This window comes from Ursus americanus, chromosome 22 (genome assembly GCF_024610735.1).
Source record: "Ursus americanus isolate L20-20 chromosome 22, mUrsAme1.1.p, whole genome shotgun sequence".
Taxonomy (NCBI): Eukaryota; Metazoa; Chordata; class Mammalia; order Carnivora; family Ursidae; genus Ursus; species Ursus americanus.
In genome coordinates, this window is record NC_142148.1 from 1,819,631 (window position 1) to 1,846,721 (window position 27,091).

General features: G+C 56.4%; 1 protein-coding gene across 2 annotated transcripts in view; it reads left to right on the forward strand.

Annotated features, from left to right (window-relative positions):
• The first annotated feature begins 1,014 nt into the window (after positions 1-1,014).
• The window catches only part of TAF4 (TATA-box binding protein associated factor 4), a 71,342-nt gene continuing 45,265 nt past the window's right edge, over positions 1,015-27,091 (forward strand). The window contains exons 1-2 of one of the 2 annotated variants that reach the window (XM_087853457.1): positions 1,016-1,328; positions 1,410-2,411. In XM_087853457.1, coding sequence (XP_087709583.1) covers positions 1,079-1,328; positions 1,410-2,411 — 1,252 coding nt within the window. In that variant the 5' untranslated portion in view covers positions 1,016-1,078. Of the gene's footprint in view, positions 2,412-27,091 lie in introns of both variants that reach the window. The other variant, XM_045795320.2, reaches the window with a different exon arrangement.

A 27,091-nucleotide genomic window follows, 5' to 3' on the forward strand; every position in this document is an offset into this window, starting at 1 on the left:
AGCCTCCTCCAAACGTCCCGGAACACAGTCTCTGGGTAAAAGCAAACAAACGAACACCCGCACGCAGAGGACTGTACCTGAGCCAGTTCTACGGCGGAGGTGCTGGCGCACAGGGTTTTTAGGTCACGCACTTTGTCAAAGGGAGGAGAGGAAACAGGAAGAGGCCGTCCACATTGGACCGATCCCGACTCGGAACTACCCGCGCCACAGGCGCTGATTTATGGACACTCGTGTGCGGGGACCGTGCCGCCCGAGGCCAGGCGCGGCTCCGGGGAAGCTCGAGCCGCGGCACGGGCGCGGGACCGGGATGCGCGGGGCACGGGGCACACCGCCTCGCTCGGCAGCCGCGTACCGACGCCGCGAGGCCCGTCCTCAGCTAGGCCCGGCCCGCCCGCAACCCTGCCGCCGACGCCAGGCCGCCAGCCCTACTTCGCCCTTCCCCGGCCTCGGCCCGGCGAAGGCGGCGGCGGCGGCGCGGAGGGGCCTCGGGAGCACGGCCTCCCTCCCTCGCCCGCCCGGCGCCCCCGTCAGCTCTGGCCGCAGCCATTTTGGAGCGAGTGCAGACAAAGAGAGAGTCACCGCCGTTGCCCCCAGCAGGCACAGGCCACGGGCTCCGCCCGCCGCGCCCTGCCGGTCTTCCGCCAGGAGCCCAGGCCTGCCCGGCCGCCCGCACACCCTCAGCCTGCCGGCCCGGGGCTGCCTGCTCGCCCACCGCACCCAATCCACCCGCCCGCGCCCCGGCCTCTGCCGCTCGCAGCCATTGGCCGCACCTTTTAAGCGCGCGCCGCGGCCAATGGCGAGGCGCCGGGCCGCCGGGCGGGGGGCGCCGCGGCCAATGGTGGCGCGCCGGGCGGCGGGCGGGGGCGGGCGCGCCGCCGCGCCTGCGCACCACACCGCCGCCGCCCTCCCCCCCCCACGCCGGCCGCCCCCCGCCCGCCCGGCCGCCGCCCCCGCCCCGCAGGCGCGCGCCGCCCCCCGCCCGCGCCCGCCCGCCCGCTCGCCCGCCCGCCCGCCCGCGCGGAGCCTCCTCCCCGCCCAGCGCCGGCGAGCGGCGGCGGCGGCGGGCCGAGGAGGAAAGATGGCGGCGGGCTCGGATCTGCTGGACGAGGTCTTCTTCAACAGCGAGGTGGACGAGAAAGTGGTGAGCGACCTGGTGGGCTCGCTCGAGTCGCAGCTGGCGGCCAGCGCGGCCCACCACCACCACCTCGCGCCCCGCGCGCCCGAGGCGCGGGCCGCGGCCGCCGGCGCGCTCGGGAACCATGTCGGAGCCGGAGCGGCCGTGCCGGCCGAGGGCGCGCCCGCAGCGGCGCCGGAGCCGCCCCCCGCAGGTAGAGCGCGGCGCGGCCTGAGCGCGGGCGGGCGCCGGCCGGGCCCGCGTCCTCACCGCGCCGCCCCGTTTGTCCCCGCAGGGCCCGCCGCGAAGCTGAGCGCACTCGAGGCCGGCGCGGGCGCGGGGGCCGGGCCAGGGACCGGGGCCTGCGCGCCGGGGGCCGCGGCCGTGCCCGCCGCCCAGCCCGCCGCCCGCAACGGCCCGCCCGGCGGCCCCGGCGCCGCGCAAACTTTGAATGGGAGCGCCGCGCTGGGGACCTCGCTCCGCGCCGCCGCCGCACCTGCTGTCAGCCTGCTCCACAACGGGCCCGCGCCCGCGCCGCCGCCCAAGCCTGCCGCCGCCGCCGCCACTGTCATCCAGACGCCGCCCTTCCTCGGCGCCCCCGCCGCGCCCGCGCCCCGCGCCCCCTCGCCGCCCGCGCCCCCCGCGCCCGCCGCGCCCCCCGCGCCCCCAGCCGCTGCCGCCGCCCCGCCGCCACCGCCGCCGCCCGCCGCCGCCAGCCTGGCCCGGCCGCCCGGCCCCCCGGCCGGAGCCCCGGCGGCCGCGCAGAACGGGGGCAGCGCCGCGCCCGCCCCGGCCCTCGCGCCCGCCCCGGCCCTCGCGCCCGCCCCGGCCCCCGCGCCCGCCCCGGCCCCGGCCCCCGCGCCCGCCCCAGCCCCCGCACCCGCGCCCGCCCCGCCGCCCGCCGCCAACAGTCAGCCCGGGCCCGCCGCCGCCGCCGCGCCCGCGCAGGTGGCCAAGGCCGATTCGCCCAAGACGGCGGTGCAGCCGGCGCCCGCGCCGCCGCAGGCCCTGGCGGCCAGTTGCCCGGCCGGCGCGGGGGCCGGCATGATCCTCGGGCCAACTATGCAAGGGGCGCTGCCCGCCGCCGCCGCCACTGGACTGCCGCCGCCGCCGGCCCCCGGCACCCCCACCGGTCTGCCCAAGGGCTCGGCCAGTGCAGGGCCCCAGAGCCTGCCCAGGACGCCCTCGGCCACCACCGGCGGGATCCGGGCCACGCTGACGCCCACGGTCCTCGCCCCTCGCCTGCCGCAGCCGCCTCAGAACCCGACCAACATCCAGAACTTCCAGCTGCCCCCAGGTGAGTGGCCGCGTCGGGCGGGCCTGGCCGCCCCCGCCGAGAGTCCAGGAAGTTGTGGGGCTGGCAGGGCGCTGAGGTCACGGGTCTTGCGCGGGCCTGCAGCAAAGGAGCCAGGGCGCTCCCCTGCCGGTGCGGGAGAGCTCCCCTCCGTGTGGGAGAGTGTGTGTGTGTGAGTGTGTGTGCGTGTGCGCACGCCCGGGGGTGCTGTGGCAGCAGGGGTCCGTTTCCTTGGGCAGCGCTTGGCTTCAACTCGTTCTTTGCATTGCAAAGTTTCTGGGCTCCCACAGTGGAGCAGCTCCTTTCCTGGCTATGTGTGCCCCTGCCCGCTCCTCCCCTCCCCCGCCCCCTTCCCCTCCCCCTGCGGTGGAGAGCCCTGGCAGCAGGCCTCCAAGGGAACTGCTTGCTAGGTTATATAGCCTGGGTCCATGCTTTCCTGCATTTGGTGCTCCGCCTTCTGGTTTTTGGGACCAGTTGTGTTATGGCCTGTGTCCTCACTGAACTCTGCTGCTCTTCTGTTATCCTGGGCTGTGATGGAGGGCTAGGCACCCCCCCCCCCCCCCACTGGTGAGGTCAGGCAGAGTAGTGACACTCCTTCCTTGTGGCTGGGCAAGTCGGCATGGAAAGCTTCCGCTTCCCTGCTAACACCAGGATGGCAGAGATCCCAGGTGAGCCCTGGAGGGATCCTTGGGCACACACCCTTCCTGGTCCACGTCCTTGCCTCCGCACTGTGCTGTGCGCTTCCTGCGGCCCCTGTGGCGTGCAGCACAGCGTTCTGGATAAAGGGTGCTCAGTGGCTTTGCGTAGTACACTGTCCAGTGAAATCAGTGGGTCTCTCGGAGCTAGAGACGACGCCAGGTGACAAGGAGCTGTGGGGTCCACAGCCTGCTTATGTTCTCGGTCTCCTGTGTCACCTGGGCAGTTGGTCAGGGTTCTTCAGGTCTGACGGCAGAAGGCCCCCCACAGCATCCCGGGTCACGCTGCTTTGTTTTGGGATTCCCAAGCAGAGAGAAACTTGAGCAGTCGAGGTGCCCTGTGTTCTCCTGCATCCTCTCCACGTCGCCTGCTTGGACCGCCGGTGCTGGGCTTCTGGAGAGCTCCTCCCTTGCTGTAGAGTAGCATGCGCTGGTGAAGCGGCCGCCGCGGTGGCAGGAGTAGTAGAAACAGCACCTCCCGTGGCTCCGCGTGCGTTCCGAAAAGAGCCGTTGGTCACCTTGACAGAATTTCAGCATCTTAAGGAGAGGTTTCGAGGGCCCAGCCTGGTGGCAAGGCTTGCCAGGGGTGTTTTGATCCGGGCAGGGGTGGGGAAAGCTGACAGCCCCAGCCGGCATTCTGGGGGTGCTAGTGGGGGTTGCCGCGCTCTGCGGGAAAAAGGTGACGTCAGACAAGTTGCTGGAGAGGTGCTGAGATGCCCCCTTACCACACATTTGGTTCTTTTTGAGGTTGTAGTGGTGTTTTATTGAAGGTTCTGTTTTGTTCCTTGTGTGTATTTTGCTCGTTCAGTGGAGAATATGGCTGATCTGTAGTAACCTTTGAAAAAGAGAACCCGTGGTTGTAGTATGTTATGCAAAACGTCAGAGTAGTCTTTACCTGTCTGCAGAATGGTCTTTCCAGCGGTCCCGCGCAGTTCAGCGCTTGCCTCACTCAGAGCGGAGACACCCCCCCCCCCACCGTGATGTACTTTTGTTATTTAAAATTGGTGTGAGCTCCTCAGTAGTTGGTGAGACAGGGGCTTGGCCTGGCTGGGCCTGGCTTGCAGGGCCCGTGTGGTGCCTGTAGGGGGGGCGGTTTGGGGTTGGTTGGATCCCCTGGGTCTGACCTTTGTGCAGGTGAAGCCCCCTCCTTATTTCTGCTGGGGGGAGGAAGCCGTGGTTGGAAAGGGACATCTCTGCCGTCTTTGTCATGGGTGACCCTGGACTCACTTTTGTCTTCTGTTCTGATGGCATCATTAGAGATGTCTTTGTGTGGCAAGTAGACGACTCCTTGAAAAAAAGCTGTAACCATGCTGACCCTTTGCAAGAGTTGTCACGAGTGTTTGTGTTAAGTCCCCTGTATTTAAGAGCAGAGAGCAGCCCATGTTGACATTTGGGTGACAGATGTCCTCTAGATCAGAAAAGATTTATATCCATCTCTTCATTGTTCCCCACCCCCCAACCTCCACTGATTGGGAACTCTAATTAGTTACATCACCTCATTTTTATAACAGCAGAAGCAAAAAAAAGTAAAAAGTACTACCCCGAGACAAAGTTTTCTCTTTTAGATAGTATAATTCTGTAAACCAAAAAGACAGATTATGAGTATTCTAGTTCTTTTTTTTTTTTTTTTTTTAAGATTTTATTTATTTATTTGACAGAGACAGCCAGCGAGAGAGGGAACACAAGCAGGGGGAGTGGGAGAGGAAGAAGCAGGCTCATAGCGGAGAAGCTTGATATGGGGCTCGATCCCACAATGCCGGGATCACGCCCTGAGCCGAAGGCAGACGCTTAACCGCTGTGCCACCCAGGCGCCCTTGAGAATTCTAGTTCTAAAATTGATCAGGAAATATTAAATTCTCCTACTTGATGTTTCCTCTTCGTTGAAATCTCTCATCATAAAAACATATAAAGAGGAGGTGGAAGTGACTTATAAAAAAACTGTGCTTGGCTGATAGCTCATTCTCATTACAACTCAGAGATGCACACACTTGGGAAGGGGTTAGGGGCAGGCAGGGGGTTCAAGCTGAGCTCCCGGACCGCTGGCAGTTTGAGTGGGTGTGAAGGAGGCTGGCCCCTTGATACCACCCCTTCCCGCAAGTAGCAGCTCCAGGTGGGGAGAGGACGGATGGAGGTCTCACCAGGGCCTGACGCTTCATTCTCACTGCACACTGCGAGCCTATGTGGACTTTGGTTTTAACAAATTCCATCTTGGTATTCGTTGTCAGGACAGTTTTGTAAAGAAGCGTTTATGTTACTGTAATTAATTTGCTTGTTTGAAAGTACCAGAGTTTAAATTTTATCCACTGTGGTAATGGCAAGAACGGAGAAGAGATTTTTGCTGCAAAGGCATTGTCCCAAGAACTCTGGAAAGCACTAGCTTCGTACAGCTTAGAAGTCATAACATCGAAGTAATATTATGATTATAGTAGAACGAAGAAAAAAGTGATATGACACCAAAATTAACGTGTGCGTAAATGGTTTTAAAAGCTCTTTTCAGACAGATGCTACGTTACAGATGCTCATTTCTGAAGGTGATCCTTGGGCCTGCCAGGTTAGCATCTTCTGCAGCATACATCAGTTTGTCCTGCTTTTGCAGAGAATGCTCTCCTGTTGCTCTGAGATTTGGCCAGAGTGTAGGTTCTCATTCTAGGATGGAGCACCGTGCCGTCACCGTCGATGCCTTGGTCTGGGAACACGGGCTTGCTCCTTACTTAAGATGAATACTCTCGATGTTAATATTCCTGCTTGTAAGGACGGGGGGCTAGGGCATTGGTTCCCACCCATGATGAGTGCAGGTATTTGTTGGTGGGGAAAGGAAGAGCCCAGTGGTGGCTGGCTCTGCTGTGTGGGCTGGGTTGGGTTCCAGGAGGGCTGACCTCGAGCCGGATGGTAGAAGGTGGAGAGCCCAGCACTGAAGTTACGGGCCGGCTTTGCCAGCCCGTGCTGTGGTATGAGGGATGTGTTTGGAAGTTTAGATTTTGTTACTTGACGGCACTCTGGCCGCCTTCTCTCGGAGCCTCGGTTGCCCAGCTAGAAAGCAGGGTTGACCATTCGGTGAAGTACTGTGGGACTGACGGGGATGAACAGGACACACCGCTGTCTCGTTGTTAGTACTCATACACTGTCCCAGTTACCTTACGTTTTTCTCTGGTTTTCGAGCATCATGTTGCTATAGATGCAGTGAAGTCTAAAGACCGCTTTCTTCTCATCAGAACTGTACCAACCTTGGACATGTTCTCGGTCACCGGGGAGTCTGGTGCGGTGGCTGACTCTGGTTGTGTGAGAAAGTTGCCGAGGTTGTCACAGGTGGGTCGTAGACAGTGGGTCATGTCCCGCAGCCGTGGGGGCAGCAGGGGCAGCTGCCTGCAGTGGGAGTGGGCCTGCGCACGGGGCTCGCTTTAGCCCAAAGGCCTTCGAGTTTTCCTTATGATATACTTGGCTAACAGTGACATTTGTGAAGAAAAAAGAAAAATGACTGTTTGGCGTCCATACACAGCTGGCACTGGACAACTGTGCTTAGCGTAGGACAGGGGTAGCTTCCCTGAGCGTTTATTTTGCACTGCTGGCTTGGAGGGGAGGCCCTTGGTGGGGGGGGGAGCAGGAGACCATTCTCCCTTCCCCTCTGTCTGGGCTTTGTCTGTGACCGCCCCTTGTTTTGAGGGTGGACAAAACCAGCTTGGTGACTGGGGGTGGGATGGCGTTTCAGGCATATGTGGATGTCTCTTGGAGCTGGACATTCTTTCGGCAGTAACCAGGAAAGGGGTCCTCAGTCCCTTAGACCCTCCTGGGGTTTCTGCTCTCTCTTGCTGCCTTCCGTACTTGAGGGCGGTGCGTGCTGTGCGCCTGTGGCAGAATTTCTGCAGTTGGAGAAGTTGAGGACTTTCCAGGTCGTTTGTGTTTGCCACGTGAGTGGTAGATCTGTACTTGTTAGGGCCCCATAGGGAAGTGTGTAGGAAAGTGGTCTCTTTCTACCTGGGCGGTTGATGAGCATGAGCCCGAGGGGCCAAAGAGCCTGGCCTCCGGGATTGTTCTGTTGCCTTGGGCCTTGGTGGTTGAGTGCCCGGGCTCTCAGTTGTGCTGCGGAGGTTGCCCTTAAGCCCCTGTTCCGAGTTGCTGACAGGTGGGCACCGGGTCCCCTCTGTGTTTGTGCAGCACGGGACTGACCGAGTTCAGACCCTGCCCTAGAAATGAAGCAGCTGGGTGGGACAGAGCAGGGGCGCACATGTGTCTGTTTCCTTGAAATAAAAATAAAGGTAGTTCCTGGTATGCTTCTAAAGTCCGTGTCAGCATATAAATGTGAGCTTTCCTCATCTTTAATGATACATTGGAAGAAAGCTTCTTTATAAATAGCTAGTCATGTGTGAGTTGATCGAGACATAATTAACAAGTGTTTTTGAAAATCTTGAAGCAGTGATTTAAAAGGACTCTGGAGAAACTTGCCTTAGGTTTGGGGAATTTGCAAAGTTCTCGAAAGCACTTTTCCTTTTCCTCATGTTGACAATAAGCAGGAGTCTCAGGTTTTCTTGATTGTCCTGGGAAACAGTTACTGTTTAGGGCTCTCATCTTGGGAGACTTCTTAGGCTGGAGGTCGGCAGCCTTTTATTTAATCAGGCCTGTGAAAGTAAGCCACGTGAAGGAGCCTCTGTCCTGGGTGCTGCGCACCGCGGGTGAGGGACCCTCGTTTCCAGCTGGGCCTGAGGTTGCTGTGGCGTGGGGGCATGGTGGACTGTCAGCACGTGGACTTCGGGGCTGTACGTCTACAGTCCACGCTGCTTAACCGCTGTGTAATGGATCCAGGTCTGTGGAGTTGTGTTTGAGGACTGGGAACTTTGTATTTCTGCGGTAGGGCCATGGACACTTTCAATGACAATTTGTGGTTCTTTCATATCCTTAATATCTATGCTAAGGGATTAAAACCTTCAGAACACAGAGATATAAACATTGTCCACAATTTGTGCCCCCCTCCAATTTGAAAAGTGCTTGGACACTCCCTTCTTGTCTGGCTTTCTTCTGTGGCCACGTGCTTGCTGGCACCCCCTGTGTGTTGAGTGGATGGAGGCCCTCCCAGTGTGGGTGTCCGAGCCAGGTGTAGATGGGGGCTGGAGGCTCAGAGGGCCCTTCTGCTGGCCTTCGAAGAGGAGTCGGGCTTTCTTCCTTTTTCCGTGAAGTTGGAGTCTAATGGGACCTTTCTGCCTTTTCCACGTAGCCGTGGGCGGGGTGGGTGGGGGGAGGATGCTTGTGCTTCTTTGGCTACTAACCTCCTGAGGAGGGTGTGACCAGGTAATGTGGGACCTCCTCCCTGACGTTGGGGAACTCACATCCCAGAGGGCATATTTCAAAATGTTTTCCAGCTCCAGAGGTTGGGGAAATCCTAAAACAGTTCTCTATGACCGTAGTGAATTGGATGTCAGGTTTTAGAACTGAGGAGCAAGCAGTAAGAAGGTTCTGTAGGTCTGCAGTGACTTGTTGAGGGCAGTTAGTGGTCTGAGTGGATGGAGTGGACAGAGCGGGACACTAGGAGCCAGGACAGCTAAGCCCTCCTCCTCAGTGCTGTGCTCGGCCTGCCAGAGTGGCAGGTGGTCAGAGTGGCAGGTGTTGGCCTGGACACTCACACAGGGCACAGAAAGGCCTTGTGGGGTCAGCCGATGGGACCCAGAGCTTCGTTTGGGGAAGGAGGGAGGTGCTGGGGCGTGGGGTGGCCATACTGTGTGGACGGTCTTGTGTTACCATCAGGGCTGAAAGGGGAAGGAAGGCAGCTTTTCCACTCTTAACCTTTGTGCTGAAGTGCGTGGGGCCAGTGCGCAAGGAGAGCTTTCCAGGGATTGTCATTCCTTTCACACCGGAGCTTTGTCTGGGTTGTTTTTAATATAATCCATATCCGGATTTACGTAGACAGACACCGCGGGTTAGTGAACACAGCAGGTCACGGGCCGGGCCTGTGTGGCGTCGAGTTTGATCTTGCAGGAGCGCCGAGCAGTGGCAGCGTCGCCCGCACCCCTGCATCGGGGAGAGAAGAGGAAAGCGCTCTTGATCGATGTTTTAGTGGAACTGCAGAGTGTTATGAAATTATTAGTCACTTGAAAGTGACTTTTCCCACCTTTTTCCTTTTGATTTAAAATTAGTTGTATTCATTATGGGAGGTTTGGGAAGAAAAGAAAACCGTGAAGAAGGAAATAAAGTCACACATAAGCTCTCATTGCGCAGCTGGGCGCAGTCGAGCGCACGTCCTTTCAGCTTGTGCTTGGTGCAGAGGGACTTCCGACTTGTACGAACTCGGATCATCATGGTCCTGCCTGTGTTGCGAGTGCCCTGCCCCTGGTGGTCTTTGAAGCGCCCCTCTTCGTCCCGCTCCCCACCATCTCAGGCCGAGGCTTCCCCGCAGGCCCCTGTGCTGGGCTGCTGGGACTTGTGTCCCCCTTGTCTGTTGTAAATGACCCTCAGGTGAGTGTCTTTGTGCACAGCTCTGCGTGCGTCTGGTGGGTTGAGCATTTCAAGTCTTTGATACAAATTGCCTTCTTGAGGCCTCAACCATTTATGCTTTTAAAATCATGGTTTTTAGAACCATGGCCAAAATAGGACTTTTTAGAAACCGATACCATTCTAAAGGTTTCCTCGGAAGGTTGTATCTGGTTTTAAGGTGTATTTCTTCGACTAAGTGAGGTTAAACCTTTCTCCACGGATGTTGATCGAGACTGTGGCCCGTTTGTTCTAGGACGTGCACTGAGCCAGTGAGCAAGGTGGATGTGGATGCTGGGCTCCAGCCCCGGGGGTCCCAAGGCCGACAGAGCCCCTGCTCTTGGGGTACTTGAGTTGGGGTGGGAGAAGGCAGTCAGCAAGCAAAGTGTGAGCACGTTTTGTCATCATGGTGAGTGTCATGAAGGAGTGAACAGCGCACAGAGGCTGAGCGAGCGAGGATACTGCTGGCTGGGCCGGACGCCTTGCTGAGCAGTTGGCACTGGAGCCGAGACCCGGACACCTGGACGATGAGAAGGGGGCTTGTGTGCACAGCTGGGACCCAGGTTCCAGGCAGAGGAGACAGCAGGTGCGCAGGCCTGAGCTGGAGGGGCCCTGGGACATGGGCGGAGCCCGGTCTCAGAGCCCTTGTACCCTGGTGTGACGGTTGACTTTCAGGTGTGGTGGGAAGCCGCTGGGGGTTTAGGCAGGGCACCAGTAGATCTGAATTGTGTTTTGAGATCAGTTTGTGTTTGTGGCCCATGGAATGCAGGGGCTGATGGTCAGGAGCAGGGTGGGCAACAGGGTGTGGAGGTGGGGAACGGAGATATCCGAGGCAGGGGGAGGACAGGGCATCCCGGGGTGACCGAGAACGGGTATTGCAGTGAGGAAAGAGCTGGGTGGGGGACCACGTGCCTGTCTGGAACGTGAAGTCTTTGATGCCATCTCTGAGCAAGTGTCCAAGGTAGTGGAGTATGGGTGGGGCGGGGCGGGGGGGGGCGGGAGGCCGCAAGGGGTCCGAATTTGGGAGTCACATGGCATATGATGGACGTTTTGGCCATGAGAGCGAGGTCCCCACTCTGCCTAGCAGAGCAGTAAGGCTGCTGCCCAGGGCGACTCTCTTCAGAGGAGGGGAGAAGGGAGGAGGGGCGGTGGCAGAGAGCAGGCCGCCCACTGCCTGAGGTGGACGTGGGGCAGAGGCTCAGAAAGAAGGGGCGACCCTGAGCGCTGCCAGCCCCCCGGGAAGCGGACACGGGCAGTTGTGGTTTCAAGAGCTTTTTCTAAGGGAGGAGCGTGTGTCATTAGGCAGCAAGTAACTCCTGGCTTCTCGGCTTTTTTATGTGTGGAGATGGCTTGGGTTGGGCATCCTGCCATCCGTCTGACGTGGTGTTTGAGTTGACAGCACGGTGGTTTCGCCGCTGCGTGCTGTGCACTGGGCTCCTTACCGTGTGCTGATGGACAGACTCGTATGTCTGAGGCTCCTAGAGCCAGGTGGTCCCGATGGAGACACCGAGATCCGTGGAGGTGAGCAGCTTTTCCAAGATCCCTCAGCCCTTTCACTGAGAGGGGCGGGAGCCCTGGGGCGCCTGTGCTCTTTCCCGCTGCATTTCCTGCCCTTGTGCCTCGTCGAGGCCTCGCACACGCAGGGACGGGGCTGTGTCGTGAGAAGGTCCACAGAGGGGGAGTGTTCCGAGCACACGGCAAGACCCTGGAGCTGCCGCCTGTATGCCGTCTGTTATGGAGACCCCCGGGGGATAGGAGCATGGGGAGGTGTGCAGCGGGTGCTGGGCTCCTTGGACCAGCAGGGACTTGTGCTACCGAATGGCTCTCATGGGCTCTCCTTTCCACAGGCTGCAGGCACTGGGGTTGGGGCGGTCCTGATGGCTGGCAGGGGTGAGTGATGAGGATTGTCCCCTGGTCTTGAGGGGTGAGTCCCTTTCTCCCGACTGCAGAGCTGCTGGGTCCTTCAGTCTGTACCTGGGAGGCTGTCTGGTTAGTCCTGCTCATGGCCTCGAAGGCCAGGGTGATGCTTTGTGAGTTCACTTAGTCAGCGAGCAGACATTAATTGAGCACCAAGTTTGAATCAGACTTGTGCTGGAGTAGGGCAGTCCCCGTCCTCAGGAATTGCTTTCTGAGGGGGTGAGCCACAGATCAGTTTGCAAGGGGAGGAGATGGGATAAATGTAGCATCATTTCTGAAATGGAATATCATTAGCCCCCCCCTTTCCTGCTGTAATTACTCAAAATAGGCCTTTTGTCTGTTCTAGTCTGTTTTGGACACTCCAGAGTTTTCTCTGCTGCTTTGGACTGATTAGATAGCCAGTCAGGGTTGGTGCCACTTCGTTATGTATTTAACAGTTGAGAAACTTTGTTCAGAGTGTCTCCCAAAGCTCTATAGAGTGACAGAATAAAGACAGCCTGTAGTTGGGCCGCAGGAGCCCAGAACTGGAGCTCACGGGGAGCCTTGCGGGTCCAGGCAAGGGTCCCGACTGCTCTGCGCCTGGTGCTCAGGGGCCAACCCTGGCTTTCATTTCATGCTGGGAGGTTTGAACACCACTCACTGGGCACTCTCTGGGGTCTTGATCCTGGAACTAATGGTAGAGGCTGTCCCCCTCCAGCGTTGGGGGCTTCATAGTCCAGACACACCTCCGTGTGGGTCTCTGACCGTGCTCAGGGACACGGTTGGCTTGGTGACCGTGGGGGCTGCTGGCAGTGCCCTGGAGCAGGTGGGGCTGCTGACCTCAAGAAGATTGTTGTGCCCCCAAGTGGGACGGCCACTGGCCTGGCCTTCATGAGGCTGCCGGTCTCAGTCTCTCGGAGACACGGTCATGAGTGGCTGTGCTGCATGTGACAGTGTGCCATGGCGTGCAGAAGCGCACTCTGTGCTTGGCGTTCGCATGCCAGATGGCAGAGGTGTGCCGTGCACAGAAAGTGGGTTGGGGATGGTGCGTGCTGCGAGTCCGTGTCTATGGCTCTGAAAGGGTGCATACTGTTCAAGTCTGTGTGTTGTGGGCACGCGTGTGTCCCAAGTGTGGGAGGTCACCAGAGGGTGCAGTCCGACTCCCTGGAGGTAGCTGCTTCTGGGGTGGTGGGATCGGCCTGGGGAATGGGACCTTTACTTTTCTCTGTAATATTTTATTTTTCTTAAAGAGTCCTGAAGCTATTATAATTTTTAACAATCGTTTGTTCTGGGGGGTAGACTTCTAGAGTGTTTCCTCTTGCAATTGTGTGTATTTTATTTAGAACTTTTCAAGCAGCTCCAGGATGTCCTCCGTAGAAGCCCAGGGCAATGTCATGAGCAGGTGCCAAGTGGGGCTACAGGTGTGGGAGGGTGTGGTCTCGGTCCCTTGGGTGCCCCTGTCCCCACAGTGTCGCACTGCGTGTTAGCTGAGTCCCCGCGGCTTGGGCTGCTCCGCATAAGGCTGTCCACAGGACTGACGGTGGCCTGACCGCGGGGCGCTTCCAGCCTCACCACCTGCCTCCGCACACACCCGCTTGCTTCCTCGGTGGGCCGCACTTCACAGCTGCTCTTCCCGTTGCTAGGACATTAGTTTCTGGGTACTTCTGCTCATCATTTGGGCCCAAGCTCCAGCATTATGGCCCCCACAGCAGAGCAAGGTGCTTCCTCAGGACTGGTGTGGGTCCCGCTGAGGCCTGTCTCCTTAGGTCCTGGTAGTGGGGCAGGTGGTTCTGAGCCCATCCAGGTGGGGCTTCCTGCGGGTTTACCTGTCAGTCTCCACCACGGTCTTGCCGGTGGAGCAGGAGCACCTGAGGGCAGAGAGCACGGCTTTGCCGCGTTCATTCGTGAACCTCAGCGTCAGCGTGGCGTTCGAGTGGCGGGGATGCCTGTGGCGTGAGTCAGGGAGTCTTCTGGAGGCGTGTGTGGTCTGTCCACCTGGTAGGCAGGCCATGACTTTGAAAGGCCATTAATTCAGGTGGAAGACTAGTGGGGAACAGGACACGTTTTTGGATTTTAGATGCATAGAACTGAGTTAGTCACAGCCTTTGCTCCCTGCATGGGCTGTTTTATGTGGTCATTGAAGTAGTTTAATAGGCACCTGCAGACACCACCCACAGAAGAGCTGGGACCCTGTCAGCATCTCATGTGAGCGTCCAACCCCCACCTCCCCCAGCCTGTGGCTGCCGTTGTCCTGACCCCACGGTCACCATGCCTTCACTTCTCTTTTCCTATCTGCTCATGGCCTCTTCCTAAGCATCACTAAATGTGCGTTTTATCTGAGCTTTAAGTTTGTAGAAAGGGTGCCGTGCTGTCGGTCATCTTTTGGGACCTTTGCTTTAAGTGATTCTTCCATCCTGTGCCATGTGGTATTTTGTTGCACGGAGAGACCACAGCTTCTTCATCCCCTCTTGTGTTGTTTGTGAGCTGGGCCCTCACGCTGTGCCCGGGGCTCCTGCTGTGGGAGGGTGGTCAGCTCAGGAGGTACTGGCAGCGTGTTGTCGACGGGGCACATCCAGGAGAGATGCTGAGAACGGGCTGTGTCTGTCTATGAAGACTCAAGTTCTTGGTTTAGATGTGAAGCGTGGGTTGTCCACCAAATAGCCAAGTGGGGCTTGGGAGAATTGAGATGTGAGTCTGAAATTCACAAGTGGGGTCAGGGCTGGGGATATGGGGTGGTGGTCCCTAAAAGACTGATGATATTTTAGGAGCGCCCGGCTGGCTCTGTCGTAAGGGCACGGGACTCTTGATCTCCGGGCGGTGAGTTCAAGCCCCACACTGGGTGTAGAGCTTACTTTAAAGAAGTGCGGGGGCTGACGCCCGTTAAGCGTCTGACTGACTCTTGGTTTCAGCTCGGGTCATGATCTCAGGGTTGTGAATCGAGCCCTGCGTCTGGCTCCGCGCTCTCTGCAGAGTCTGCTCAGCATTCTCTGTCTCCGTCTACCCTCCCCTTATCTGCATGCACGCGCACCGCACTCTCTTGCACTCTCTCTCTCTCTCACTTTATAAAGTAAATGTCTTTAAGAAAAAAAGAGAAGAAAAGCAAAAAGACTGATGTTATTTTGAACTGTGCGGGTAGCACGCTCACCAGGCTTGGAGGAGGCGCAGTACAGCCAGGGAGAAAAGACAGGCCAGAGACCTGTTCTGGGACATTCTGACCCCTCGAGGTGGAACAGAGGAGGAGCTAGCAAAAGATGCTGAGGAGGAGAGCAGGTGACGCAAGGGGGACCTGCAGGTGAGACCCCAGAGGGAAGCCCGTGGGGGGCCCATGGTGTTGTCAGTCAGGTCATGGGCTCAGGAGTGTGTCCAGGAGGTGTCTTCACCTGTTCTGCGTTGGTGGCCAGTTAGGGAGGTGAGGACGGAGCCGCTTTTGGATGTGACCCCCAGAGGCGGGAGGGTGGAACAGGCCAGCCCTCCGTGGAAGGTGGGTAAGTGACCTTGGGGTGTTCAGACAGCGTTTGGGGACGCTCGTTTCGGGGAGGGGATATAGAGCCCTGTGAATGGAGTGTAAGGATGGTTTCTTTTGTTGTTTCTGGACTTGTTTCCTGAAGAGTAGAGATTTTGGACTAGCGCTGTCCAGGAGGAATGTGGTGTGGGCCACACACAGATCTTGAAGTTTCTAGTAGCCTGTTCAAAAGGACAGGAAGTGTGAAAGTACGACAAGATGAACAGCGTTAACATAGCTTATTTAATCCCGTGCGTCTAGGTGTCTCCAGGTTGACGTGCTGTCCCTATGCATGTCGTCCGGAGCCACTGGCATCCTGTTCCCTATGGCTGCACCTGCAGACAGCTCACTCAGGCGCTTGGCGGCTGCCCGTGGTCATGGCTCCTCCATGTGTACTTACAGACGAGCCAGCAATTGCCACAGAGGCTGAGAGAGGGAGAACGTGGGGGCCAGGGCCAAGGGGCCCCCAGGGCCACAGGACAGGGCAGCCAGTTGGCTGCAGAGAAGGAGGCTGGTCCCAGCCGCTGTGGGATGCAAGGTGTCTGGTCAGGCCTCAGAGAAGGTGGCCGACAGGGCAGGAGCTGGGGTGGAGGGACCCTGAGTCCGGGAGGGCTGTGTCACCAATTCCGGCAGCCAGCCTCTCGGGTGAGGGAGGGTAAGGGGCTGAAGTGGCTGAGCCCTGCCTCCCTTGGGGAGTGAGAGAAAGAGCCTGCCCTGGTGGGGGCAGCAGGTGCAGGTGGGGGCTGCTGGCTGGCTGAGAGGCGGCATGAGAGGTGGTGGCACTCCTGCCTCCTTTCTTGGGAAGGGCAGGGAGGCCGGCGGCTGTCCTGGGCTTTGTGCGGGGCGGTGTGCACTGTGGCCTGAGTGCCACAAAGCACTCTGTCATCACGAGAAATCCTTGTCCCAGGATCAAACCAGAAGCAGAGTTGTCTTGGAAGAGGCACACCCTGACAGGAGAGCAGGTTGCCGTGCAGAGGGGGTTTGCAGAGTGCAGTTGGCCTGCGGGGCTGGAGGAGGGGCAGGTGCAGATTGTTGTCTGGGATGAAGGTCACTGACTGGCGGCTCAGCAGGGGCGGACGCTGGGATAGTGGAGCCCATCAGCGCCGTAAGCGGCTTGTTTGGCAACATGGCCTGGGGGGCCTGGGGAGCAGCTCCCAGAGCCCGAGGGGCCTGCCCCAGCTTGCGTCCTTGGTGCTGATGTCTGCCTGAGCAGTCTCCGGTCACTCCTGGAGGGCTGTGTGTGGTGAGCTCCTGTCTCCCTGCCCTGGAGCCTGAGACACCTGTTGCCCAGCCTGGTCTGGCCAGAAAGGAGGCACCGTGGAGCCTGGCCTCTTGAGCTCGGCGTTGCCGGCTTGGGTCCATGTGGGAGGTCCTGTCTGCACTGATGTTCCAGGCCTCCGGGTGGAGGGCGGCGTGTGCTGTGACTCTGGTGGGAATTTCCTCCCTTCTGAATAATTTCCTGCCTGTTCTTTCTTTCTGAATTTCCTTTTAGTTTGTCAAGAGCATTTTCTTGTGTCTGGACGGCTTGTTTGCATGTGTCCTCCCCTGTGTTGGGTGCCCCCCCTTTCCTGTTGTTCCTGAGTTGCTTCTTGAGGGGGGAGCCCCACTGATGCCGAGCACCCAGGACAGGCTGGTCACGTAGCAGGTGTGCAGGTCTCTATCTTGTTGAAGCCTTTTATGGAGTGTGTGCTGGTCCTGGCTGGTGTGAGCATGAAACAGGAAGGATGGAGAGCCATTGTGGCACCCTGGCACCCCTTGTCTCGTGGTGGTCAGGTGGGACTAGATGGGGGTCTTCTTGACACCCGAATGGCCTGTTTTTTAGGAAGTGATCTTGTGGCTATTAGTTCTGTGCCTAGACCTTGGATATCCTGCCCTGAGCCACGGGGGGTGCCAGAAAGACCTTTTCTGCTCTTCTTTCTGGAGTCTGCTTTTCTCTTTCTGCCTTTGCTGGAATCTTGTCCTTCTGTCTGCTCCTTCTGTTGGGGGTGTGGTGCCACGTCCCTTCCTTTACTCTTGGCTCCATGGGCTCTTGGCGGGGGAAGAGGAGTGGGAGACAGGAGATAATTCTCCTGGTCAGCCAGCTACCCACAGGCTACTTCTTAAGGCGGTTTGGGGTACCGCCCTGGAGTCTCCAGGTACCCACAAAGGCAGATATCATGTTTTTGTTTTCGTTTTGTAAAGAACTTATTATTTTTTTTTTTAGAGCAGTCTGAAGTTCACAGCAAAATTAAGAGGAAAGGACAGAGCTTTCCCCATACACGCGCTGCTCCTCACACGTGCAGCCTCCCCACTGTCGACGTCTCTCGACAGAGGGTACATTTGCTATGATTCCTGAACCAGCACTTGCCATCTCATCCTCATGCAGGGTCCTTAACATTAGGTTCATCTCTGTGTGTACGTTCTGTGGGTTTGGGCAAACGCATAAAGACATGTATGCAGCATTATAAGTATCAGACAGTGTTTTCACTGCCTTTAAAATCTTCTGTGCTCTACCCGTTCACCCCTTCCCACCTCCCAGCCCCTGGCAACTACTGATCTTTTTATTGTCCATAATTGTGCCTTTTCCAGAATGTCATGCAGTTGGCATCACACAGTGTGTGGCCTTTCATATTGGCTTCTTTCACCTAGTGAGGTACTTCTGTGGTTCTGCTGTGTCTTTTCATTGTTTGAGAGCTCATTTCTTTTTATCACTGATTAATATTACATATCCTGGATCTACCATAGTGTGTATATCCATCGTTTACTGGAGGGCATCTTGGTTGTTCCAAGTTTTGGCAGTTACGAATAAAGCTGCTATCAACATCCGTGTGCAGCTTTTTGTGTGGATGTAAGTTTTCAGCTCCTTTGGGTAAATACCCAGAAACACGATTGCTGGATCTTATGGTTGAGAGTGTGTTCAGTTTTGCAGCAGAACACTGAAGTGCCTTCCGAAGGGGCCACGCTGTGTCGCGTTCCCGCCAGCCACGCGTGAGAGCGCCTGCTGCCCCACGTCCCGGCCTGCGTTTGGGGTCGTCGGCGTTGTGGGTTTGGGCCCTTCTGAGGGGTGTGCGGGCGTCTCACTGTCGTTGTCGTTTCCCTGATGACACGGCGTCAGGAGCATGCGTTCGGGGGCGCGTCCGTGTGTCCTCTGTGGCGAGGGGCCCGTTCGGGTCTTTGGCCCGTTTTTAAACTAGGTTGTTTGTGTTTTTGTTGCTGTGTCTTAAGAGTTCTTTCTGTGTTTTGGATGACAGTCCTTTATCAGATGTTTCTTTGGCAAATGTTTTCTCCCAGTCTGTGGCTTGTCTTCTCACTCTCCGGTTGTCTTTTGGAGAGCAGACGTTTTTAATTCTCACGCATTCCAGCTTGTCAGCTTTCTCTCTCACGGATCCTGACCTGGTGTTGTGTCTAAAAGGTCATTGCCATCCCCAAGGTCACTTGGATTTCCTCCTGGGTTATCACCTAGGAGTTGATAGTTTGCACTTTACGTTTAAGTCTGTGACCCACTTTGAGGGAATTTCCGTGAAGGGTGTGAGTCTGCCTCTAGATTCGTTTTTATTGCAGGTGGACGTCTGGTGGGCTTGGCACCGATGATGGAAGAGCTGGTCTCTGCTCTGTTGTGTTGTCCTCTCCCCTTTGTCAAGCGTCAGTTGACTGTATTCATGGGGCCTGTTTCGGGGCTCTGTTCTGCCCCACTGGTCTGTCTGTCTCTTCTTCTGCGGGACACACTGGCGTGATTGCTGTGGCTTTGCAGGAAGTCTTGACGTCGGGTAGTTACCCTCCAGCTCTGTTCTTCTTCTGTACTGCGTTGACTGCCCTGGGTCTTTTGCCTCCTCTCCATGTGAACTTTATTATTTATTTTAAAAAAGATTTTATTTATTTATTTGAGAGAGAGAGAAATAATGAGCACAAGCAGGGGGAGGGGCAGAGAGAGCGGGAGAAGCAGACACCCCCTGAGGAGGGAAGTCGATGCAGGGGTTTGATCTCAGGACCCCAGGATCATGACTTGAGCGGAAGGCAGATGCTTAACCGACTGAGCCACCCAGGCGTCCCTCCATGCGAACTTTAGAATCTCTTTGTCAATATCCATAAAATAACTTTCTGGGAGTTTAACTGGGACTGCAGTGAATCCATAGATCAAGTTGGGAAGGAGTGCCATCCTGACAATATTGAGTTCTCCTATCCACGAACATGGGATGTCTCTCCATTTATTTAGTTCATCAGAGTTTTTAGCTGGCTTTACGTAGCTCTTGTATGTATTTTGTTAGGCGTATACCTAAGTATTTCATGTGTTTTGGGTGCTAGGGTAAGGGACAGTGTGTTTTACTTTCAAATTATCTGTTCGTTGTTAGTATGAGAACGTGTTGGCTTTTGTCAACTAATTTTGTATCCTGCAACTTCATTATAACCATTGTTTAGTTGCAGGAGTTAATTTCTTTTGTCATTTTTTGGGGTTTTCTACCTAGATGATCCTGCGATCTGTGAACAAAGACAGTGTTTTGATTTTTCCTTTCCGATCTGTACACCTTTTATTTCCTCTTCTGTGTTGCACCGGCGAGGACTCCCAGCGCTGTGTGGAGGAGTGGCAGCGAGAAGAGACCTCTTTGCCGTGTTTCTCATCTTAGTAGGAAAGCTCTGAGTTTCTCACCAGTAAGTAGGATGTTAGCTGTAGGTTTTCTGTGGATCATCTTTATCAGGTTGAGGGAGTTCCTCTTTTTTTCCTGGTTTACTGAGAGCTTTTAATCACGAACGGGGGTATTTTGGGAAGAGCAGTCAGTGAGCAGCCTCCCTGGGAGGTCAATGGAGGGAGTCAGGCAGGGAAAGCCTTAGGAAACTCCTACCATATCCAGGTCTCAGGAAATGTGCCTTGGTCTAGTCAGGTGGGAATGGGGACAGTAAGAGACATTAGCTGTGTGAGAGCAGGTGACGGACCAGGGGACAAGTCACAGGAAGAGGTGGAGGATAGGACCGACCCAGAAAAGTGCCCGTGAGTTCTCTGCCTACTGGGGGTGGGACAGCGAAGCCAGGCACTGTGCACGTCTCCTGCACGCCCCAGTGTCCTCTTGCAGACAGGTAGCTGAGGCTCAGTTTGGGGAGGTGCTTTGCCTAGGGCCTCCCTGCTCACAGGGGACCCTGGGCCTGCTTGCCCCTCCCTGGCCTGGAAACCAGTCATGATGGTGGCAGTGGGGGCATGTGTCAACACTGCTGTGTCTGGAGACGGTCTGTTGGATGGCACAGGTGAGGTAGGTGGGGGTCAGAATTGCTGAGGTGGCGCCAGCAGGATGAGCCTGTGTGGAGGGGTGCTTCTGCCAGATCCGGAGAGCTGGCTGCTGGGGAAAAGGAGGGCTGGAGGGGGACGAGCCCTCGGAGGGAGAGGAAGTCCACTTTGACTCTACAGGTGGTTCTGAATGTTGCTGTCCTCCTGAGCCAAGGTCAGTCAGGGGCTCAGGTGGTGACAGCCACCAGTGGGACTCCGTGAGAGCCAGGTTCACTGCCGGCTAGTGGTGCAGGTCCCCTCAACCCTTGAGTGTCAGCTGTCGGAGCCATAACCTGGGCAGGAGGGCTTAGTGCAGCCATAGACGGCCACTCTTCTTCACGCCTGAGCATGAGTTCAGTGTTTTTGGAAAAGCATTTTTGGTACACCAGACTTCCCAAAGCCAAGCCCCCTCTTTGGTGTGGGGTTCAGACGAACAGGCGCCGGTGTGCTCCAGTTCCCGGGAGGAGTTGGCCACATCCCTGCAGGGGGACTGGCTCAGCCCAAGACCTCCAAGGGCTTTAGGGGATTTCCAGGGGGTGATATTTGGTACTTGTGTTGGAAAGTGACCCTCCCCAACGAGGGGGCATCTCCGTGTGGGACAGAGTGGGCATGGTGGCCATACACGGGTGGGGTGGCCGGGGTGGGGTGGGGGACGAGTATTGGCAGAAGGGTAGAGGTAGGAAGAGAAAAGGTCTGGGAGCAGCCCTAGATGTGGGGGATCCCAAGGGAACAGGATCATGGGTGATGCTTGTTAATCTGGCAGCCCCTATGTGTGAGGTCCTGGTGAGGGGTTCTAGGTGCTGGTATTGATATAGAAGGCCTCTGGTTCCCTTGACCGTGTCACCTTCCATATGATTGAAACTAGCATCTGTCCGTAGTCTGCCATACTCTTAGCATGGGAACCAGGGTTCACTTTCCTTATGGCGAAGCTCGACTTGTTCTAAAGCAGAGTGAAGCACTTTGGGGTTGGGCGGCACAAGTGCTCCCTTTATGGCACAGGAGAAGGGCTAAGTGTTGAAGTGCCCTGGGCAGGTGTCCCTTTCGTAAGATTTTACCACCCATGCTTTTAAGTCAGTTTTGTTAGAATGAGACTTTGCCCCTCACGCTCTCTCTGCATATAGTTTTCAGACTGAGTCCACCAAAGACGTTGTCCTGCTTTGCTTTGGTTAGTCTTCACTTTTCTTGCATGCACACTTAGAGTTTCCCTCTTCTGTGTAGGGTTCCTGTTTTGGGGAGGAAAATAAGGCAAGCTCGGTGTTGGGTCTTTGCCGTGTAGTCTCATAGACTCCCAGGTGAGAGTGAGTCGTCCCCGGCTCTCAGTGCCTGCTGGCTCAGGCGTGGCGTGCCGCTCCAGAGAAGAAGGATGTCAGCGGAAGCAGAGTGTGGGCTCTGGGATCGTCCACTGTGGGACTGCAGACGCTGGCTGCAGACTCCCAGGAGTGGCAGTGCGTCTCACGTGCACTGAAGTCATGACCATGGGTTGGTACAAGATTTCCTAGGACACAGACAGCCTGGGCCCCAGTGGAAAAGATCAGTACACTGGACTTCAGAATTAAAAGATAACTTTGGCTGTTGGCGGACGTTGTTAAGAAACTAGAAGGTAGGCTATGGAGTGGGGCGATGTATCTGACCGAGTCTGGAGCACAGGGAGAACTCTTCCTACTCAGTGGTCAGAAGACAGGCAGCTCTGTATGTTAAGAATGGGCAGAGGGTTGGGACAGACAAAAAAGTAGAGATAAAAATGGCCCTCGAGCATATGAAGAGATGCTGACATCATTGGTTATCTGAGAAGTGCAAACTGCAGCCCCAGTGGGACACCCCATCGCTTTCCCGCCCACTAATGTGGCCAGGACCAGGAGGACTGGCTGCACCTCCTGCCGGTAGGTGTGGGGGTCATGGAGCCCACTGGCCACGGGGGTGAGTGCCTGGAAGGAGGAAAGAGCATGGCTGTGTACTTGCTGTGGCCGGAAAAGCCTGCTCCAAGAGAAGCGACAAGTCCGTCCACACGAGACTCCTTGGGGGCATTTGCAGCAGCTTATTTACAAAGAGCCCTACATGTCTGTCAGGTGCACAGCATGTGGCCCATCCGTACTCAGTACTTGGTACTCAGTACTCAGCGATACTGACACCTGCAGCCACGGGGAGGAGCTAAAAGCCCTTTGCCGAGTGCAGGCAGCCAGGCTTGGGGGACCACCGGTGCACAACTCCATTCCTGTGAGACTCCGGGAGAAGCTGAGGGTAACCACGGCAGTTGCCTGCCCTGGGTGTTGCCGCGGGGTGCCGGGGTCTTCGTAAACTGATGGAAAAGTTTCAAGTCTTAGTTGCGGTAGTGACTACACAACTGTGCCTATTTGCTCAAACTCTCAGACTGTGTACTTAAAATGAGCAGACTACATTCCTCGTAAACCGGATTTCAGAAAAAAGGTCACGGTGCGTCTTTCTCTGTCTGCCTTGGTGCTACACACTGTTTCAGGAGAAGGAGGGGTCGTGAGCTGCGGTGGGAGCCCTTGTCTGTTTATGTAAAGTGTCTGCTGAGAGCGTAGTACGGTGGAGCGAGATGCTGGGACTGGCGTTTGGGAGCGTGTTGGAAATGGCTTCACTGATGGCTGGTTAGGTCTGATAACTGGGTCCTCACGTTTCTTATGACGAAAATAGAGCACTTGAAAGTGTCCATTAGGGAGAGGTTGTTGGCTGTGCGTGGAGAAGGGCCATTGCCCCCCAGGGACCACCTGAGTCCAGTCCATCCTGGTTCTGTTCAGATGGAGGCATCTGTCTAATCTGCGGTGGAGAAAGTGGGGTGTGCACTTAACCCCACAGATGTGTCCGAGGTTTTCCTGTACGCCTCCCTGCTTCCGTAGTGGCCGTTAGAAAGCACAGCTTCCCTAATCTGTAGTTGCAAGCAGACAACATCTGGTTTTTAGATAGCTGCTTTCTCTCCAGGTAAATACACCAGTCCCCCCTTACCCGTGGGGGATCCATCGCAGACCTCGTGGACACCCGCAGCCGGGGCAGAGCCACAGTCTGCATGCACCGCGTGCTCCCCTCCACACGCCGCACCCGCGGTCAGGTGTCAGTGATGAACCGGGCACAGCGAGGGAGTGTCCGTAACCACCGATGACACGAGACAGCTGTCCCGATGTGAGGCGATCAGAGTGGTGTGAATGTGGCCTCTGGCTCTGAAAACACCTTCTTGTCCTGTGCTCACTCTCCTGTGATGGTGGGATAGAGTGACGTGAGCGACATGGGTGGAGATGCAGCAGGAGGGTGACCGCAGGTGATCACGGCTGTGATACACACTCATTATAGGAGATTTGACAAGGACAGGAAAGTCCAGGAAAGACATGAAGAGTAATCCATATTTTGTCACCAGACGATCATTGTAGCTGTCTCTGACATGGTACTTCCTATCTAAAATTTCCCGGGTCCTCAACCATTGTGGTTAGTTAGAAACTACCTGGTTTTAATGGATGTATACTTACCGAGTGCCAGCTATGTGCCAGGCACGTGACACATGACAGGGGTGCTGCCAGCAGGGGCCGGCAACGTGCCCACACACACCGTGCTCTGCTCCCCACGTGAGGAGGCTCGGGTGTGGAACCAGAAGGGTGCCGTTTAGATGGGTGGTCAGGGAGGCCACTCCAAGGAGGGACAGGACAGCGAGCCTCTAGAGTGCCGGCAGAACTTTCCAGGCAGTGCACGGAGCCTGCATTCTGGGAGCAGCCAGTGGGGGAAGTGGTCACGGGTGGAAGAGGCAGCAGGGCCCATTGGCGGGTGGGAGTGTGTGGGTGGCTTTCACGGTGGACTTACATGTTGGCTGGGCCACTCTGCCATCCTTCTGCCTGTGTGGCTGGGCTTGGCACCTGCGATTAATGTCGGTGTATCGGCAGGTGGGTCAGCCGTGTCAGGTGTATGGAGGTGGCCCCTTTCCTCGTCAACTGTAGGGGCAGACGTTGGCGGACGGCTCCGCCCTGTCCCCGTTGGCAGTGAGCGCGCCCTTCCTTCAGCCGGGCGGTCTCGGCGCACCGTTTGGGCAGGGCATTGCTTCTGGGGTCTCAAGAGAGAACGCTGTGGTGTTTCCGATTCAGGTCTCTAACACAGCAGGTTCCCCTAAGCTCTTTGAAATTGTGTATGTATCTCTTCCCTTGCACAGAAAATCTTGGGTCTGATAACCTAATCCTGTTTATTCGCTTGGCCTGTCCTACCATATACTTAGAGTTTCAAAATTAAACGGTAAAACTCAAGTTAAAGGTTTTTTGCGGTTGTGTGTTCAAACTACATTGAAATCGTTCTCTTTTCTGTGGTGTTTTGTTCCCAGTTTGATACACAGTTTGGTTCAGTGTGGCGCTTGTGTTCTGCACGGGAAGACAGCCCACGGCTCGAGAACCGGCTCTTCACCTTTCATCTATCCCCTCTCTCCTGCCTGTCCCTTGAGACAGTTCAAAATTTTTATTTTCATTGGTTTCTGGGCCATTTGTTCAGTATTTCTTCTTGTAGAAATAAGCCTATTCACACCTGCACACATGCTATTCTTCCCCTTTCCTCACACCAGAGATGTGTGTACACTGACGTGTACTTTGACTTTGTTCCTTGACGATGTGACCTGGAGATCATCTTCTGGCGACATCTTGTTTTAATTGAAAAACTAAATTTTATATCTAGTTCTCTCAGAAGAAATCACTTGTACGAGTGACACCTTCCTGCACGGTGCAAACACTAAACCCTTCAGAATACTTTTGGAAGGGAATGGTCCGAAAAAACCTTGAATTTCCCTGGGCCGCAGCGAGAAGCACATCCTCAGCCCGAGCCAGCCGTGCCAGGGAGCTCTGGGCTGCAGGTGGGGGCCAGCTGGGCCGTCGTCCCTGCGGAGGTGAGAGGGATCCCTGCGCCCCCGCCGCCCCCGTCTGCTCTGCTGTCGGAACGGGATGACTCAGCCTCCTGGCGATGTGCCAGCCAAGTCCATGGATCTGAGGGTTGAGGAGGCTCGCCTTTAAATATAGCTCAGCACACGTAAAACTTTTCTTGGGGGCGGGGGTGGGTGTATGAAACGCAGACCACAAAATGCACCTGTTGTGAGTGTGCAGATTGGAGAAGTGTGTACACCCGTCTGTCCAACATCACACCCCAGATGCAGACGTTCCGTTCACCCCCAGGAGCCTCTCATGCCCCCTCGTTGACAGAACACCTGGGCCAGGCCAACTTCTGCTTTGTGTCTCTGTGGTTGTGGCTGCCTTTCTGAGCTCTCACAGAAGCGGCATCGCACCTCGCGATCATGTCTGGCTTCTCCGCACGGTATGCCCAGCTCTCCCCCGTGGCTGTGCACACGTGCCAGTCCGCTCACAGGGCTCCGACAGCTGGGTTTCCTGGTTTTGGTGGTAATGAGCGAAGCGTCCTTAGCATTAGTGGGCAAGGCTGTGTGTGGACAGATGTGTGCACGTTCTTTTCTCCTGGGGAAATATTAGGAGTGGAGTTGCTGAGTCACGGGGCAAGCCTGTGTTCAGCTTCTCAGAAACCGCCACGCTCTTCCTGAGTGGCTGTGGGAATGTACTCTTCATCTGTGGGCACGGGTCCGCCTCTTGCAGTCTGACTGCTAGTGGGTGTGCAATGGCGCCCCACGGCTTTACCTTCGTGGTCCCCTTTCTTGGGGTGTAGTCTGTGTGCCGCAACGTTGACCCTGTCGAGTGTATGGTTTTGTGAGTTTTAACAAACACATACGTTGTGTGATTGTCACTGCCCTCAAGGTGTAGACCCGTCCCCAAGCCCCTTTGTAGTTACCCCTGGCAGCCACTCATCTGCCCTGTCACCCTGTCCCTGAGAATCTTGCCTCTAGAGTCGTGTAGTGGCAGTGCTCTTGTGTGTCCGGCCTCCTTCATTGGCGGGAAGCTGCTGAGACGTTGCAGGGCGTTGCGCGTGCCCCCTAACTGTGGCGTATGGTTCGTGCTGCGGGTTGGCTGCATTCTGGCCATGCTTTGAATGGTCTCTTACCAGTCTGTGAGAGTTCATCTGTATCCCGGTTACCATTCCTGAGAGGCCATGTGTGTGGCCAGGGTGCTCCTCACCGACGGCCGACCTTTTCTCTTTCTTCGCCGTGTGGGGAGTGGGGTTCTCGGTTCTCATATAGCTGCATTGACCTGTCTTCTCTTTATGGTACGCGGCTTTTTGGGTCATGTTTAATATGCTTCTTTCTTTCTTTCTTTCTTTCTTTCTTTCTTTCTTTCTTTCTTTCTTTCTTTCTTTCATCACCAGCTAGGTCAGCTTTTTTTTTTTTTTTTAAAAGATTCTCTTGATTTATTTATTAGAGAGCGAGCATGCGCACACGCGAGAGCATGAGCTGGGGAAGGGGCAGAGGCAGAGAGAGAAGCAGACTCCTTGCCAAGCAGGGAGTCCGATGGGGGGCTCGATCCCGGGACCCTGAGATCCTGACCTGAGCTGAAGGCAGACACTGAACTGACTGAGCCACCCAGACATCCTTAGTATGCTTTTTCTAACTCCGAGGTCATAGGGATATACCCGTTTTCTTCCGACATCTTAGCGTGTGTTTCTGCTGCTACGTCTTCCGTCCCCGGGAACTGGGAATCGGGCTGTGCGTGGTGTGGCAGAGCTCGCGCCGCTCACTCGTCCTTCAGCAGACCGCCGCCCAGCGCTCTTTTCTTTGAATGGGCCTTCCTCACCTCGCTGACCTGTGTGTCCCCTCTGCAGCATTGCAAGGTTTATACGTGCGTGTCTGCTTCTGGGCTCTCAGTGGCGCTCTCTTGGTTTGTCTGCGTGTTTTTCCCTCGGTGCTGCCGTGTCTGTAGTGTGGCTGTGTGTTCCCTCTGGGGCAGGACCCCGCTTGCTTATCCGCGTCTGCTCATCTTGGCATTTTGTCTTGCTTCCGCATTTGTCCGTCAGTTGGTGGAGGCCC